Source organism: Rhinopithecus bieti, unplaced genomic scaffold (assembly GCF_001698545.2).
Source record: "Rhinopithecus bieti isolate Rb0 unplaced genomic scaffold, ASM169854v2 scaffold_28517, whole genome shotgun sequence".
NCBI classification, from domain to species: domain Eukaryota; kingdom Metazoa; phylum Chordata; class Mammalia; order Primates; family Cercopithecidae; genus Rhinopithecus; species Rhinopithecus bieti.
This window is the reverse complement of record NW_016813121.1, coordinates 843,954-863,356: the sequence shown is the minus strand read 5'-3', so window position 1 is coordinate 863,356 and position 19,403 is coordinate 843,954. Positions and strand designations below refer to the sequence as shown.

The following is a 19,403-nucleotide window of genomic DNA, read 5'->3' as shown; positions in this document are numbered from 1 at the left end:
AAACCCAAAAAAAAAAAAGAAAAAAAAAAATATATATATATATATATATTTAAAATTTCAGCTCCACTGCTGTTAGTCATTGATATGATTTGGATCTGTCCCCATCAAATCTCAGATTAAAAGTAATCCCCAGTATTGGAGGTTGGGCCAGGTGAGAGGTATTTGGATCATGGGGTGTTTAGATGATCCATGTTTGGATCACCCCCTTCATGATGAGTAAGTTCACATAAGATTTAGTTGTTTAAAAGTGTGTGGCCCCTCCCACTCTCTCTCTTACTCCCTTTCTCACCATGTGAAATGTGTGCCCCTACTTGACCTTTCACCATGAGTAAAAGCTCCCTGAGGCCTCCCCAGAAGGTGAGCAGATGCAGAAACCATGCTTCTTCCTGTACAGCCTGTAGAAGCATGAGCCAATTAAATTTCTTTTCTTTATAAATTATCCAGTCTCAGGTATTTCTTTATAGCAATGCAAGAGCAGCCTAACACTATCATTCCGAACCCTACTTTTTTCAATCTTATAATAGGAACAATAATCCTTACATGTTGTTATGTGTGTCTAATGAGATAAGGTGCAGAAAATGCTAAGCCTAACTAATACACAGTTTAAAACAAAAAAGTTAGTTGATTCTCAGGATAAGAGCCAAGGTTTTCCAACTGCAAGTCCCAAATTCTCTCTTGTTCCACAAACTGCTGACAAAAGAAACAGGGTAAGTAATGAGGCAGATTAAAAAACAGAAGGGAGTATGAAATACTTAAACAATGGGAAGAGTCTCTAAAAAAAGGTAGGATACAACTTTCTCTGAGATATGCAGAAAGAATAATGCAAATGAAGATAAACATTGGTGAGGAGAAAAAGAAAGGTAAGAAAGATAAAGGAAATAGTTGATATTCCCAATCATCAGTGGAGAATTAAGATAAACTCTTAAGTTAAAAATGGGAGGCAGTGAATCCACAGACATCTGTCACCACCACCAGTCCTGTCCCTGAGCAAAGAATGAAAATAGCTTAACTGCACAGAAGAGAGAACTACAGGGATACCTGGTTTTACTGTACTTCGTTTTGCTGTGCTTCACAGATACTGCATTGTCTACAGTCAAAGGCTTGTGGTAATCCTATGTTGAGCAACTCTATTATAAATGTCATTTTTCCAACAATATGTGATCACTTTGTATCACTGTGTCCACATTTTGACAATTTTCACAATATTTCAAATGTTTTCACTGTAATTATATATGTTATGGTGATTTGTGATTAGTGATCTTTGATGTTAATATTGTAATTGTTCTGGGGTGTCATGAACCGCATCCATATAAAACAGCAAACTTAACTGATAAACGTCATGTGTGTTCTAACTGCTACACTGATCGGCCTTTCTTCTCTCTCCTCCTCTACTTGGCCTTCCCTATTATCTGAGACAGAACAGGCCTAATAATAAAATTAGGCCAATTAATAACCCGAAAATGGCCTCTAAGTGTTCAAGTGAAAGAAATAATCACATCCCTCTCACATTAAATAAAAAGTTAGAAATGATTAAGCTCAGAGGGGAAGGCAATGTTGAAAGCCACAGCAGGTCAAGAGATTGGCCTTTTACCCCAAACAGCCAAGTTTTGATTGCAAAGGAAAAGTTTTTGAAGAAAATTAAAAGTGCTACTCCAGTGAACATATGAATAATAAGAAAGCTTAACAGCCTTATTGTTGATATGAAGGAAAGTTTGAGTGGTCTAGATAGAAGATCAAACCAACTGTAACATTACCTTAAGCCAAAGCCTAATCCAGAGTGAGGCCCTAACTCTCTTCAATTCTTTGAAGGCCGAACAGAGGTGAGGAAGTGGCAGAGGAAAAGTTTAAGGTAGCAGAGGTTGGTTCGTGTGGTTTAAGAAAAGAAGCCATCTCCATGACATAAAAGTGGAAGGTAAAGCAAGTGCTAATGTAGAAGCTGCAGTAAGTCATCCGGAAGATCTAGCCAAGATCACTGATGAAGTTGGCTACAGGAAACAAATTTTCAGTGGAGGTAAAACAGCCTTCTATTGAAAGAAGATATCATCTGGGACTTCCACAACTAGAGAGAAGTCAATGGGTGAATGCAGCTGGTAGCTTTAATGGAAACCATCACATACTTATCATTCTGAAAATCCTTGGCCCTTAAGAATTATGCTAAATCTACTCTGCCTATGCTCTATAAATGGAACAACAAAGCCTGGATAACAGCACATCTGTTTACAGCATGATTTACTGAATATTTTAAGCCCACGGTTGAGACCTATTGCTCAGAAAAAAAAAAAGAAAGATTATTTTAAAATATGCATGCTCACTGACAATGCCCGTAGTCACCCAAGAGCTCTGATGGACATGAACAAGGAGATTAATGTTACTTTCGCGTCTGCTAACACAACATCCATTCTGTAGCCCATGAATGAAGGAGACATTTAGATTTTCAATTCTTATTATTTAAGATACACATTTTGGAAGGCTATAGCTGCCATTGATAGTGATTCCTCTGATAAATGTAGGCAAATAAACTGAAAGCCTTCTGGAAAAAAATTCATCAGTTTAGATGCCACTACGAACATTCACGATTCATAGGAGAAAGTCAAAACGTCAATATTAACAGGAGTTTGGAAGATGATTCCAATCCCCAGGGACGACTTTGAGGGTTGAAGACTTCAGTGGAGAAAATAAATGAAGATGTGGTAAAAATAGCAAAAGAATGAGAATTATAAGTGGATCAAACTTGAACAAATGAGGAGTTGCTTCTTTTGGATCAGCAAAGAAAGTTTTGTGAGGTGGAATCTACTGCTGGTGAAGATGCTGTGAATATTGTGGAAATAACAAAAGATTTACAACATGTAAACTTAGTTGATAAAGCAGAGGCAGGGTTTAAGAGAACTGATTCCAATTTCAAAAGAATACCTTGCCACTAATTAATTCCATAACACCCTTCCCACCCTCTGGTAACCATCTTTCTGTTCTCTATGAGTTCAATTTTTTAAATTTTTTTTTTAGCTCCCACAAATAAGTTGGAACACGCAGTTTGTCTTTCTATGCCTGGCTTATTTCACTTAACACAATTACCTCCAGTTCCATCTATGTTGTTGCAAATGACAGGATCTCATTCTTTTTTTGTGACTGAATAGTAGTACATCGTGTATATGTCCAACTGAAGTAGTATAGCATAATTTGCACAGAAACCAATTATCCAGTTGGGTTGGGAAAAACATATCCAGTTTATGCTGACTAAACTCTCAATGCTGGAAGAAATGAATTACCTCTAGATTGCTTCTCATTGCCTTCTCTTCTTCCAAATCTTTTCGCAGTTTTCCAGTTCTTTCCTAAAACAAAGTACTTATTATTGTTAAGTCTTTCGATTAAATAATTTATTTGACTGATGTTTACGGGCTTTTTGTTACCTAACCCACCAGTTCATGGGAAAATCCTTTTAAGGGCAATAGCAATGTTAATTAAGAAAAATGTAAGATTCTCTAGTTAGAATGGTTCAATACAACAGTTAAAAATTCAGCAAAACCAAGGCAAATCTATCTGAGATCAAGAAATCAAGCAAATTCAGAGCAGCTCATGAAGACAGAAATAATATCTAACCTTTAGAAGAAATTTTCTATATTCAGCTATCATACATTTTCCAGGTTGGAAACCTCAAAGCCCAAGTAATTTAGTAAAATGAATAGCAACATATCACAATACAAGGCAAGTTAACAGTTTATCTGATAAGATAACCTAGACTTTGAATTTCTCTATTTTTAAAAATTAAATAACACATTAAAATCTAAAAACCAAACAAATTTTTTAAAAAACTCTAGCCAATAGTTTCTCCTCCTTAACTCATGTTTTCATCTTCCTGTGTTCCCTTCTAATCTTTCCATATAGTTGTTCTTTTTTCTATAGCTTTAAGTGAATATTCAATATTATATCTTTGCACAAATTTTAAACTATTTTCATGCTGCTGAAATTTTCATATTTATATGTGGTTTGGTATCCAAATATCCAGGTTTTTTGTTTGGCTGATTCATTATTCTGGAGACAGAAGGAGTGGGAGAAATTGCGGAATGAGACAGAAGGAATGGGAGGAATATGTTAGTATATCAAATTTCTAAATCAAAAGTACGGACATTTTCAGTCTCAACATATACTTGGAAAATTCTTGAGAATACTGTAAAACAACAGCTTGAAAAAGTAAAAAAGAAAAAACTCATGAAGAAAAAATACATAAGGAAGGAATTTTAAAATTTTTTATGTAACGTTTCAAAACTAACTTCTTAGCAATAATTTCTTAGTGATATCTAAGCTATAAAGATCTGCTATTATAAGAGTAAAACAAAAACCTCTGAACTCCAAGTCAACTAAAGAAATAAAATATTACCAGTACCTCTAATATCCCAAAAAGTGACCCTCTTTCCTTAATCCTATTTCCCTCTCTCTTCCATAGAGAAAGTTTTATAATATTTGTTATTATTCCTTTGTTGTTCTAATTTTGTCACATGCAAATGTATTCTTAAAATAATATACTTTCTGGTTTGGTATGCTTTCCAACTTTATATAAATGAAATACACTGATTGCATGTATGCTTCTGACCTGCTCCCTCCTCTCAATATTTAGATTAATTCATATTGATGTTGAAATTTACTTTTATTGGCCGGGCGCGGTGGCTTAAGCCTGTAATCCCAGCACTTTGGGAGGCCGAGACGGGCGGATCACGAGGTCAGGAGATCGAGACCATCCTGGCTAACACGGTGAAACCCCGTCTCTACTAAAATACAAAACTAGCCGGGCGAGGTGGCGGGCGCCTGTAGTCCCAGCTACTAGGGAGGCTGAGGCAGGAGAATGGCGTAAACCCGGGAGGCGGAGCTTGCAGTGACCTGAGATCCGGCCACTGCACTCCAGTCCGGGCGACAGAGCCAGACTCCGCCTCAAAAAAAAAAAGAAATTTACTTTTATTGTTGTATGCTGTGTAGTATTTCTCTATTAATGTATCAACAGTGTTTATCCCTTCTCCTGCTGATGCAAGTTTTTTAGATATTAAAAAAAAAAAAAAAAAAAAAACCTGCCATCCAGTTTCACTTTTCCAGAGAAACTGAAGATACTGAAAATAACCTTTGGAAAGACTTCTAAAATGTTTTATATTTTAAAACACACACACACACACACACATATATATATATATATATATATCTCAGAAATATTTTATCCATTCTAGAGCTAATTTAAGAGCATCTATAGACAATATGTATATGTAAAACAGTGCACAGTATAAAAAATATAAAACAACAAAATCCAATCAGGAGAGTTCTCTAACTGGTACATGGGTGGCAATTAATACATATTTACTGGACAAGTAAACTTACAGCTTATAATGTGCATGTTGCAGAATCTACTAAAAGAATCTTTCAAAACAGATAAACTGAAGGATTCTAAGAAATACCATCATGTATTGAATTATAAACTCTCTCTATATACATAACATATAAAATATATAACATTTTTAAGTAGACATTCAAGATACAGTTTTTGTTTCTAAGAAATACCTGTAAAAGTGTTCTACAAACTCCAAATACCTTATACGGTTAATCTCAATATTGTTTTTAACAAGATTCCCAGGCCAACTTAAAATTGGAAAAGAAATGATAAAATCAGGCTCAGAGGTAACATGGCTGTAACTTTTATGTGTTTGATTTTATTTTGGTTCTTTTATACTTTTTATTTGGCCATAACTTTTATACTGTATTCCAAGAAATCTTTTTAGAAGGGAAGTTGAAGACAAGGTATGAGCACCCTCACTCTCAATTCAATTAGATTAGCTGCTTTTTTAAAAAATTTGTTTTACCTACTGGGCTTTTGCAGAATTATGCTTAAAATGTCAACAAGTTTTAAAATTCAAATACTAGTGGTTATAGAAAAGATCTTGGCCAGGTGCAGTGGCTCACGCCTGTAATCCCAGCACTTTGGGAGGCCAAGGCAGGCGGATCACAAGTTCAGGAGATCGAGACCATCCTGGCTAACACGGTGAAACCCCGTCTCTACCAAAAATACAAAAAATTAGCCAGGCGTGGTGGTGGGTGCCTGTAGTCCCAGCTACTCGGGAGGCTGAGGCAGGAGAATGGCGTGAACACGGGAGGCGCAGCCTGCAGTGAACCGAGATCGAGCCACTGCACTCCAGCCTGGGCAACACAGCGAGACTCTGTCTCATTAAAAAAAAAATAAAAAAAAAAAGATCTCTAAACATAACATGGGTTTGAGTTCTAGCTCTGTCATTTAAGAACTGTGTGATCTTGGCTAAATAACTTTATCTCTACAAACTTTTATCTCTTCATTTAAAAGCCAGAGGGGAGCTCACCTATAATAGGTGATCTTGTAAATTTATTTTAGCTCTAAAAAGTCCCTAACTTTCAACTAGGGTATGTCTCAACATATACCACACCAAAAAATTTTCAGAGTTAAGGGAAGGGTTTTAGAGATCACCTATCCCAACACATTCATTTTATAAATGTCCAACTCAACCTCGCAGAAGCACTGATCAAATCCTCTGAAAACTAAGTTAACTATATGTATAGATACATAACCAGATCCAAAATACAGTATTTTCCCAGTAGCTTAAAACTAATCATATCTGACCAGAAGATTTCCAGCCTAAAATTATGGTTATGTATGTACGTTTTCCACAATCCAGCTACCAGAATAACTTCACCAATTTAACTTTTTTGCCGAAAAGAGAAAAGCACTGTTAATGAAAATTCCTTTGAAAAATATATTTGCTCATACCAGAGAATTTTGTTTGAGACAGTCTTGGTTTTGTTGCCCAGGCTGGAGTGCAGTGGCATGTTCATAGCTTACTGCAGCCTTGACTTCCCAGGCTCAAGAGATCCTCCCACCTCAGCCTCTTGAGTAGCTAGGACTACAGGAATGTGCCACCAACCCTGGCTTTTTCTTTTTTTCTTTTTTTCTTTTTTTTAATTTTTTTGCAAAAATGGGGTTTTGCCATGTTGTCCAGGCTGGTCTCGAACTCCTGGACTCAGGCAATCCTCCAACCTTGGTCTCCCAAAGTGCTGGCATTACAGGAGTGAACTCCCACACCCAGCCACAGATTAGATTTTTACTTAATATGGTTTGAAAAAAAATTATTTACGCATGGGTTAAGTAGTACTCATAGGAGAAAAGAAGGGCTACTTACCCGTGATCCTTTTTCAGTGCTTCTACAATGCACAACAATTCAATAATCTGGGCTCTAAGTTCATCCAGGGAATTTTTTTTCACATCATCTGTTTCTACTTTAGCTTTGATTTCTAATGGAGTCAGGAAAGCAGTTGTATTTGCTTTAGAAGCACTGGAAGGTGTTGAAAGGTACACAGATGGCTGAAAACACACAAAAAATTTTTTTTCTGACTTTAATATTATATTTAAGTTCAAAAGATTTTACATCAAGAAGAAAACAAGTACTTCAAGATAAATGGCAAATTTGGAAATTCAAAAGCAATTTGATGTTCACAACTGGAAAATCGCCAGACAACTAAAGAATAAATTTATAATCATTAGTGGTTTTGTAGGAAATGACCATTTCATTAACAGAAGAAAAAAGGAAAAAAGAAAATCCATCAAATGCATATTATGGATGGTTCGCCTAGTGAAACAGGAGCAAGAACGTAACATCACTATAAAGGTATTATTTTTTCTTCCATATTCAATACTTACTGTTTGGAATGTCCAAAGAGCTTCACTTAAAAGTAATTGTGAACAATTTAATAGGTTCAAGAAGAGTCACTAAAATGAGTCCATAGCCTGACACCTCATAACTATTTCACTAAAAAAAATAGCAAGTCACTTTAATAGAATTTCAAAAGACTGCTGACAGCTGAGAGAATCAGAGTAAGTGTATTTAATAAACTGGAAACATTCTGACAAAAATGCCCTGAAATGAAATAGAGAAATAATTTGGGAGGAAACCTAAATGACCTTAAATGTGTGTCAGTTGTGGTGAAACTACGTTAAATAAAAATGGTAAAAATTTTGACAAGACATCTAACACACGTAACAGATGAAAGGATTCATGTACATACAGTATTCTGCCATTCATTCCAGTATACACTGAATGCTTAATTATTGTACTAAGCACCAAGCTAGGTAAATACTACACAAGTATTCATTTCTGACCTTAAGAATATATGTTTAATGGAGAAATGAAATAGATGCAGAGATCTATGCCTTTAAAAATATGAAATATGTAATATTTATTTTATTCAATTAAAATGTAAGCTCTTTCAAAAGCATTTGCAGAAAATAGTCTGACAAAGCTAAACAACTCAATTTTTTAGCAGTAATTATTTCATTTCTTGGCAGGAGAAATAGTTCTTCCTAAAGAATACCTTAAATTACCTATGTTTGATGTCCACAAAGAATCCCAGAAAGTCAACAAACCTTAACCCACAATGCACCTCACCTTTGGAGAATAGCATGCATCTTTTTTTAATTCAGACGGCTTTAGGTTGGCACTGTCTTCTTCTTTTGGTAACTTCAAGATTTTTTCGGGGCTGTGAGTTGGCTAAATGATTTTTTAGAAGTGAAGAGACATAACAGACCAAAGAAAAGAAAAGGTGGTAAGTCTTTGGATAATAAAACAAGTAACTTTTATGGATTTTTCAGCTGCTACTGTTGCTGATATCCCATTATCATTAATAGGATGCTACATACTTTCAAGCTGAATAACATATTTGCGTATCTTGAGGGCAAAAACAGCTTGCCTCTTAGCAGCAAGGATTTTCTCCATTTAGGTAATTTTAAAAGTACTATAGTGTTTAAGAGCTAATATATTAACATTACATTACCACCAGTACTCCAGGCAATATAGAAAAAGCATACAAAGAAGTTAATACATTTAGACATGAGGATAAGTACTACAAAAACAATGAATATTTCACAACGATCATCAGAGAAATACAAATCAAAACTACAATGAGTTATTACCTCACCCCAATTAAAATGGTTTTTATCCAAAAGATAGGTAACAACAAATGCTGGCAAGGATATGGAGAAAAGGGGAACCCTCATACACTGCTGGGGAGAATGTAAATTAGTACAACTACTATGGAGAAAAATTTGCAGGTTCCTCAAAAAACTAAATATAGAGCTACCATCTGATCCAGCACTGCTAAGTATATACCAAGAAAAAGGAAATCTGTTTATCAAAGGAATATCTGTATTCCCATGTTTATTGTAGCACTATTCACAAGAATATAGCCAAGAATTGGAATCAACCTAAGTGTCCATTAACAGACAAATGGATAAAGAAAATGTGGTACATATAGAAAATACTATTCAGTCACAAAAAGAATGAGATCCTGTCATTTGCAACATGGATAGAACTGGAGGACACTATTTTAAGTGAACTAGGCCTGGCACAGAAGAACAAACTTTGCATGTTCTCACTAAAAAAATTAAAACAATTGAACTCATGGAGACAGAGAACAGAAAGATGGTTACCAGAGGCTGGGAAGGGTGTTGGGTTGTGGTAGGAATAGGGGAATGGTTAATGAGTACAAAAAATTGAGTAAGACCTATTATTTGGTAGCATAACAGGGTAACTACCAGTCAAAAATAATTTAATTGTACACTTAAAAATAACTAAGAAGACAATTTGGATTGTTTGTAACACAAAAGACAATTGCTTGATGTGATGGGATACTGCATTTACCCTGATATAATTATTATGCATTTCATGCCTGTATCAAAATATCTCACATAACTCATAAATATACACATCTATTATGTATCCACTGAAGTTAATTTTTAAAATTTAGAAAAAAGAAAAGAAAAAAAAAAACTGAACCATTCAGGGGAAAAATTTTTCTCAATCTTTCCTAAAGTGAGTATCTGCTGAATTTTAGTAACTGTTGTTGAAAGACAAATTAAACAGGTTCTTTCTTTGTCACCCTTTGACCCTGTGCTCTGTGGCTACAACCTCATGATAATTTCCTTCTGATTCTGTAACCTTCCATTCCAGACCCTGTCGGAATGAACACAGCTCTCTCCCTCTATCTCCTTAAATACTAGCATTTGCCACTTAAGTATAACAGTTATCATCCCGATTGTTAAACTTAGGTAGAGCTACAAATCCTCTATCTTCAAATGGACTCTGCATTTGCTAAATCTACTGTAGTTTAAGACAATTAGGTGAACTCACAGAATGTCCACCATTGAAACGGCCCGGCAATCTTCTTCCAGGAATCTTTGGTCTATTTGCAGTGAGATGAAGCAAGTTTTCTGAGGAAGCTATGTCATCAAAATTTACAACATCTAGAAAATAAAAATAAACATTATTTACTAAGAGAATTGTACCTTTTAAAGGTAAAAAATAATGTTTCAGTTTTGGACAAACTATAAATTAAAAGAGTACCACTACTTTGAAGAATTCACAAATTGACCTGTGCTTTTCATATGCATTTGGAAAACAACACTCGCCCTTAAAAGAAAAAAAAAATCCTCTTTACCTGATACATTTATATAGTATATGACTTCATTAACACTATAAAGGTTGTTTCCAGTAGAGACCTAGACCTCAACAAAAGCTCTTAGTGAAAATCTGTATCATAAAATGTAGTAGCATAAAAAACTCATCAAGTTCCTAACAAAGATCTACTTCTTAAACTCATAATAAATTACAAGATCTCAGAAAATCAGCATGTAAACTTGTTTTGAACTTCAAGAAGTAGAATATTCGAATGTTAAGAATTAAACTTTATCTGGTACCCTGCCACTTTCGATTTGTGTTTCTCAATATAAAGCAAAAGCATGATTTAATGTACCTTTATGTGTATATGTATGTGCACAGTATTAGGTGGGACTCAAACTGTTTATAGTTCACTGCACCTTTGCTTAGACATTATCATGTTTAGCAATCATAAGATGGCTTCAAATCTAAGGCAAATCAGATTCCAAAAAAAAAAAAAAAAAAAGCTACATGGATTACCAACTTACTTCCTCATCATCAAAGGCTGGCAGACCTTTGACCCGGTAACTTGGGTTTCAGGACAAATCTACTCTAAAACAATGATATATAATACTTTGCCTTTTTCTAGATGATTCAGAAGTCTTGCTAAAGGAAATGTCTTTAACTCTGAAGCCCAGATATCTATATATGAATCAAGAACCCAAAAGGTAAACTACTACAGATACTTCCATTTTCTATATAACCTTCCTTTAACTCAGATTCCAAACTCAGGATATTAACCACAGCCAAAATTTTCTACCTAATAGTAGATTCCTTTGGTCTAATCGTCCAGATCTGCATTAATTCTTCACATTACCATCTGCCTAGGTGTTTATAATACTTTCTATCAGATATGTATATGTTCTAACTCAGTTATTTGTTTCTTTAAAAAGATATAGATACTCATCACTGCCCACAAAATTTATTCATCAACTTTACTTATTTAGAGAATGTTTTTAAGGGATGGAGGACACAAAGGTAAGGCAGAAAAAGAGGCATCACTGTTTAGTAATATGCATTTTATAACAATTAGAAGAATTGGCTGATAACTTAATTTTTTCTATCAATTTCTTTGTGTGTTCTCACTTGTATCAACTTACTAAGCTGATTCATTAAAACAGATACTCTAATATGCCTGATTTAATATTTGTTTTGAGTCTTTAGATAATTGTAAGTAATCATGAAATATAACAAACCATAATAATAAATGACAATGAAAAATGCATTATATAATGTGAAGGTTGAATTTAAATGTATGTTTAAATGTCATGTTATTTGTAAATATCATAAAGAAAACAATCAGTATTCTTAAAAGATGTTAAAATATGTTGTAGTTTGAAGGGTGAAAATTCCTTTTACACTGATGTGTGCATTAACAATCCACAAAGAAAAAGCCTTAACAAGTACAATCCAATCATTTCAGCCTATAGAGATTATTTTCAAATGCATATTTAAGCAACTTGCAGAAAGAAAAGAAACAAACAGAAAAACACAGGAAAAGACAAAGAAAAATGAAACTGAAAGGGTAAATAAAACATAGATTTACAAAATTATACACCATGCTCGTGTAAAATGTCTTCTGTATGTCCAGTTTTGAACTACGACACCAAGACAAGTAACTTTACTATTCTAAAACTCTCTCAGGTTCTCCATTTAAGCCATTGGGTTAGTAAAAAGGAACAGTGCACATTTTGGACTCATGACTTATCTAAATGCTTATAAATTTACCTAAGAGGGGTAACAATGGATTTACGCTGTACACATGGCATAACAGGCATGACAATCATTTGGCTTTTGCAATCACATCTGTCACTCTGCCAGCCACTTACAATCTGCATGTTGCTAGGAACACATAAAATTTTTAAAAATCAAAGTGAAATATCCAATTTGGAGAGAAAATAAACTGATTTTTATGGTTGCCAATTTTCTTCAAAAAAAATTATCAAAAGAATATTTTAAACAAATCAGGAAACTTTTCCAAAATGAATTTCATTTTCTCTAAAAATGGAAAACCAAAAGGGTTAGAATAAATAGACAGACAGACAAGTACACTTTCAGTAAAATTACAAAGAAAAATCAATGTGCACCACCTATTTATATTGAAAATACTATTTTGATTGCTTTATAAACTTTCATCTTACCAAAATGGAGAAGGGTAGAATAATTTCCTGACACGTAAGAAGGGAAACATGGCAAACAGGCTAGGAAACAAAATCTGGAAAGAAAAGTCAAGGATAGGAATGTCTAGAAAAAAGACTAAATCAAAATAATTATTTTACAAAACAGGAAAAAAGAACAGCTGTAGAATGAATAAAACCATTTCAATGTTTGGCATATAACTATTTGCAGGTTATCTAACTTACACAAGATGTGTATTCGATTTTAGGTTTACTCCTTTGTCTTTCAAAGGGAAAAATTAATATTAGTATTGATTTCAATAGGCATTAAGCTAGAAAGTCCTGTTTTATTACTCACTGAACACCAAGACAGCTTCCAAAAGGATGGCTTAGTGCTTTAAGAGGCCAGAGTAATAAATCAGCATGTTATACCTCATAATGTAGTTATAACTAAAATTAAATCAACTTTTAGTCAAGTTTTAGTCTTTAGCCCACGACAGAAATTACAATGATGAAAATCAATTTTAATTCTATGGTATCAAAGAAGAAAAATATGTTAAATATTACTTTAAAATATCTCACTATAAAAATATGACTCAATACTATCTTTAAAATATTTCATACATAAATAAAAATTCACTAATGCCTTATATGATACTTACAAGTCTTTAATATGGCATGATCAAGGAAACTATTAGAAACCAATTTTTTTTAAATTCTAGTTTAGATATAGGCTGACTTTTATAGTATATGCTACTCAACAGGTACCTACTAGAAAATTCCACCATAAATTATTTCCAGAAGAAATGCGTAAATATTGGAAAAGAAATTTTTAAAAAATAGATCAACTATCAAATAAACCAGAAGAAAAAGAAATGTGTTTCCTTATTCAACAATGAATGCTACCGTCAAATAATACGTTTCTTTAAAATTGCTTTTTTTTGGTTTGTTTTTGAGACAGGGTCTCACTTTATCATGCAGGCTGGAAGGCAACGGCATGATCAAGGCTCACTACAACCTCCAACTCTCAGCCTCAAGCAATCCTCTCACCTCAGCCTCCCTCCCTAGTAGCTGGGACTACAGGGGTGTGCCATCATGCCCAGCTTTTTTTTTTTTTTTTTCTGTAGAGACACAGTCTCACTATGTTACCCAGGCTAGTCTCGCTATATTGCCCAGGCTAGTCTCTAACTCCTGGACACAAGCAATCTTCCTGCTTTGGCCTCCTAAAGTGCTGTGATCACAGGCATAAAATTGCCTTTTAATCATAGAAAATCTTACCACAGAAAAACCACCAAAAGATAAAAATACTACACTGTAAGGAAACTTCATCAGTTGGGCTTTCTTAATGTAATAGCCATGTTACTATAAAATTTTCTATCTTGTATTTTAAAACTAAGTTGAAGATAATTTTATTTTACAGATAATGTACGATTTTAGAAATACATGGACCACACAAGCTTTACTATTAATTAGTAGTGGTACTGAGATTTCCCTTAAACCAATTTGAGGAAGTGTTTGTAACAGAGAAAAAAAATTTGTAAGCATAGTTTTTAACAGCTCTGATATTTATAAAACTACATGATCTATGATAATATATATGAAGAAACTAAAAAGTTATGTCATGTCATTAAAAAAAGAGAAAATCTGAGTGTTCTGGATATGTCTTTCTTACATGTACAAAAGTCAGAGTCTGTATTTATATACATAGTTTATATATACACATAAATGTTTACATATGACTTTACAAATAAGAAAATCGTATCTGAGAATAGAGTCAGGGATTTATATCCTTTATAGATTAGAACAAAAACAAAACGGGATGGGTTTAATTAACAATGGAGGAGGCAGGAAAGAAGGAAAATAACATTTGTAATAACTTCCATGTCAGGTACTCCAGTAGACATATACATGTACTGAATCGTTCCATTGTTAGTTAAGGGAAAAAACATTAGGAAACTTTCTATCAGCAATCAACTAATAAATAAAACCCCTTTTGTTAACAGCAAAGTCAGTGCACTTTCTATTATTTCACCTCAAATTATTATGGTACATAATAATGAAATTTTCAATACGTTTTTCATGTATGTTTTCAACTTTCTAAAACATATTAAAAAGGCTAGATTCACACATTATATTTGAGGCTGTAATTGAGTCAAAATACTTTTTTTAAGTATTAACATCACAGAAGAGACAGAACACTTTCATATTACTAATACTAGGAATATATGATAGTCTAACTTAAAAAGGTAGCAGGAATCTCTGATCCATCAATTACGCCTTTTATCTTAGCATGCAACTGTGCCTAAAACACTACTGAGGATGTAAAACTTGCTCAGTAAATAATCTGATACTTAACATGAACTAAATTCCCAGCATTTGTATTTTCTGAACTTTACAGGGCCTAAGTGTAGTACACCAAAGGTAGTACAATTAAGTGGAAGGAATAAAGAAGAGGAGCCTGAAAGTAGCTGTTAGTTTTCTGACTTGGCTAAGTCTCAGCATCTCTAGATTATTTCCTTATTTATTTGAAGAAAAGAAGAAATCAGAAATAAGATGTTTTCACACTCTGTTCCACAAAGTCTCTGTTTACTATATGGGGAGTAAATAACAGCTACGTATAAAAGATAGAAATAGGGCCCCCCAAACCAAGTAAAAACAGAACTTTCCAATCATCAATAGTTTGAAATTATTACACATATTATTTTTACTAGAAATATGGCAATGTGTTGTGAGTCTATATAGAAAAGTTTTGAAAAAAAGAAAATGTTGTAAGTTACCTAAATTAAAAAAAAAATTCCATTACCTTGATATAAACTAAATAAAACATTCAAGATGAATACAAAGCAACAGATGCAGATTCCAGATGTTACTCCTTCAATTCCCAAAGGGAGTCCGTCAACATTTAAAGACTTGTGTGATAAAGATCCCACAAATTTGTGAAAATTAAAAATACAGTTGCAATAATTTATTTCCAGAATTAAAATTGGCTAAATAATCTGCTTTTCTTCAACTATCACTTATGAAACACATTTCTAGCTATATTTTAAATCAAACAGTAAACAATATGAACTGATCAAATTCTATTTACTAACAAGCTCAATAAAAAAGAGTAAGATTTTTTAAAACATGAGGATTCTTTTTCTGTTTATTGAACAATTAATACGGACAATTTTCACCATATAAAATATACTGAATAAATGTCAATGAATTTCTCTAAAATACAATCAACATTTCAATTCCCAGAAATTAGTAGTAAATATAGCTTCATCCATAACAAGCAGGATCCAACTACACGACAGAAGGATCTATAAGATATTCAAATAAAAAGACTGAAAGGAGGCCACATTTTGAGTCAGAAACTTTGCATTTGCAAACTGAAAGAGGGAAGAATAAGGTCACCTGAAAAAACTTGAAATGTAATAGCATATTTTATAATAAGGTAATAAAAAACATCTAAGTGTAACTGGCCTTGAAGTTTAAATGTAAACATGAAATGTTAACAATGAAGCTAGAAAATTAAAACATTAAGATTTCTTAAAATACCACAGAGTAAAAATGAAAATTTAGAGTTCTCCTTTGATTTATGGATAGTGCATATTTAATGTCTGTAGCTTACTTTGTTTAGAGATAAAATAGGGGGAAAAAAGCATCTGTTTCCTAGAGTTAAACTAAGAACATACCTGAGAAAGTGCTTTGAAAAAGTTAAAAAAACAAAATACAAATGCAAAGCACTATACAAAATATTAAAAATTATCAGAAAGTAATGAAGACACAATGCCTTTAATAATGAAAACTATCAAGACTTCTCTGTTTCAAGTTTTCCATTTTACAAATAATAATAGGTATTTTAAAAAAAGGAAGAAGTACAGACTAGACAAAGATATCCTTAAGCTGAAAAATCAGTCCTAAAGCTTAAAAAAAATTAGCAAAAGGGTTATGAGAAAAAGTATATTTTCCTATACTGGAAACAAAAGTATCACTAGATTAAGAGGAGAAATTTAAAGTCCTATGAAATATAATCTAATGCTGGCACTGAAAGTCTACGTCATCTCATTTCTAAACTTTTAAAACTAAAGTGTATTCATATCCAGGTTGGGTAGCACAGTCATTCCACTATAAATTATAGAGGGAGTAATAGATGGATCATCTTTTAATATCGATTTCAGTCCTCTGATTAGTAAGAAACCATAAAGTCTGATCAGTAAGGACCAGAAAAATTTTACTTATCAAGAAGATTCTTTTATTATTTCTACTTTGGCTACTAAATTTTAAACAAATTTCAACTGCGTAATTTCAACTTTATCCACATAAAAACTGCATATGTATATCTCTTAAAGAGTTTCTTTGACAATTTTTTTTTAATGCACCACTGCTGTCCATGCTGACTTACCTGTTTCTTTGGAGGTCTTTCCTATAAGTGAATCAAGGTCTACTGATTTTGGTCTAAGGGGCAACTGTTCAGAATCTAGCTTTGGTTTTGATACTGGCTCAGTTTCAAACTTTGATGCAATAGTAGAAACTTCCCCATTAATCCTGAAATAAGAAAAAAACATGCAAAAATCACTAGTAAGAAACATGACTTTTTTAAAATTGTGATTTAATGACATTAAAGATTTTATGGCCTAATACTGATTACTTTCTGTTCTGTATTTCCATAAACATAAAACATGAAACTCTGTCCTAAGGCTGATTACAATGAAATGAAAAATGTGAGAACAGTTTAGTAAGTGTAGAAAATTATTATAAACATAAAATTAACATTCAACAGATATTAGTACACAGAAAATACAAAAAATAATACTTAAAAATTAAGCTGCAACAATAGAAGGACAACTCTAGAAGGTAGGCAACAGTGAGAGCTAAATCAAAATGTACAGAATGCTCTTGTATTTTTTAATTTTTTTATTATTTTAGATTATTTTTTATTTCAACAGGTTTTTGAGAAACAGGTGGTGTTTGGTTACATGAATAAATTCTTTAGTGGTGATTTCTAAGATTTTGGTGCATCCACCACCCGAGCAGTGCACACTGTACCCAATGTGTAGTTTTCTCCTTCACTCCCCTCCCACCCTTTCCCCTCAAGTCTCCAAAGTCCAATGTATCATTCTTATGCTTTTGCATCCTCATAGCTTAGCTCCCACACATTAGGGAGAAAGTACAATGTTTGATTTTCCATTCCTGAGTTCACTTAGAATAAGAGTCTCCAATTCCATCCAGGTTGCTGTGAATATCATTTTTTTCATTCGTTTTTATGGCTGAGTAGTATTCCATAGTATATATATATACACCACAATTTCTTTATTCACTCATTGATTCATGGGCATCTGGGCTGGTTCCATACTTTGCAATTGTGAATTGTGCTGCTAAAAACATGCATGTGCAAGTTATCTTTTTCGTATAATGCCTTATTTTCCTCTGGGTAGATACCCAGTAGTGGGATTGCTGGATCAGATGGTAGATCTGCTTTTAGTTCTTTAAGGAATCTCCACACTGTTTTCCATAGTGGTTCTATTAGTTTACGTTGCCACCAGCAGTGTAGAAGTGTTCCCTTTTCATCACATCCATGCTAACATCTATTATTTTTTGATTTTTTGATTATGGCCATTCTTGCAGGAGTGAGGTGGTATCACATTGCAGTTTTGATTTGCATTCCTGATAATTAGTGATTTTGATAATTTTTCCACATGCTTGTTGGCCATTTGTATATCTTCTTTTGAGAATTATCTATTCATGTCCTTAGTCCAGTTTCTGACGGGATTGTTTATTTCTTCCTTGCTTTTAAAGTTTATTGGTGATGTTTTTAAAAAGGGCTGTGGCAGGAGACTAAATGGGCTGCCACTCCTTGACTACTGCTGCATCTTGGTGATCAACTCTTGCACAGATGTGGTAAGAAGAGACACCACTGGGTCCTTTCACTGTCCTGGGTGGCTGAGGCCCACTGCACCCTGGAGTCCTCCTTTGAAAGAGGAAATTTTTTCAGGATTATCAACCAGGCCAACTTTATTCCAGACAGTCATCTCTGCAGCCTCGACCTAGACAGTCCCAAACTCCACCACACCAGTATCTGCCTTCTTACTGAAAAGCACCAAGTTGAGAATTCCACCATACTTTTGCAAAAGTAGCTGCCTTCTGACTCATCCTTCTTGCACTTCCATTTCAGTTTTAGTTTGGTGTTCCTTTGTCTTCAGTATTTTGACTTTTAATCTCAAGTCAAGTTCCTGGCACATCTGCTCCTGGATCATCATCTGCTGTTCCTCCAGTTGCCAGGAACACTCTTCAGTAAGATGTTCAATCTCCTACTCAAGTGTCCTGGTGCTCTAGCTCTCCTCCACCTTCTCACTCACTTGGGCCTGGGCCACTAGGTCACGTTTACCTTTTAGTATTCTCTCATCAAGCCTCTGGGTCCTCTATGCTATCTGCTTCTTGGCTTTTCTAACCTCATCATATGCAGCCCTGGCTGCAGCAAGGCCTGAGAAAGCTAGTGGAGGAGTTCAGCTGCTCTGTGATTATCCAACTTTCGTCTGGGTGGCAGGAGAGGGCCTTCTGCCTATACGCCTCCTTCACCTCTTTGTCTGCTGCTTTCTCCATGATGCCTAGCAGCACGAACAAGTCCACCTCTAAGAGCCGCTGGTTTGCCATGGCTCCAGCCCTGACTGGATTTGTACTATAACCCCCCAAGTGTTTTAAGCATGCACGAGGACTGCTGGCACAGCCAAGAGAATACTGCTTAGCATCCTGGGAATTTACTGATGCATTTTAATAACTAAAGCTCCAATCAAATTCCCAGAATCTGCCT

General features: G+C 34.1%; 1 protein-coding gene and 1 pseudogene across 1 annotated transcript in view; both read right to left on the bottom strand.

The window, feature by feature from the left end:
* Positions 1–19,403, bottom strand: part of CD2AP (CD2 associated protein) — a 160,302-nt gene that overhangs the window by 11,838 nt on the left and 129,061 nt on the right. Inside the window, 5 exon segments of the mRNA XM_017847680.1 lie at positions 3,267–3,329; positions 7,178–7,363; positions 8,445–8,546; positions 10,185–10,297; positions 16,998–17,140. Coding sequence (XP_017703169.1) covers positions 3,267–3,329; positions 7,178–7,363; positions 8,445–8,546; positions 10,185–10,297; positions 16,998–17,140 — 607 coding nt within the window.
* On the bottom strand, positions 18,384–19,272 carry LOC108512422 (dnaJ homolog subfamily C member 17 pseudogene; annotated as a pseudogene).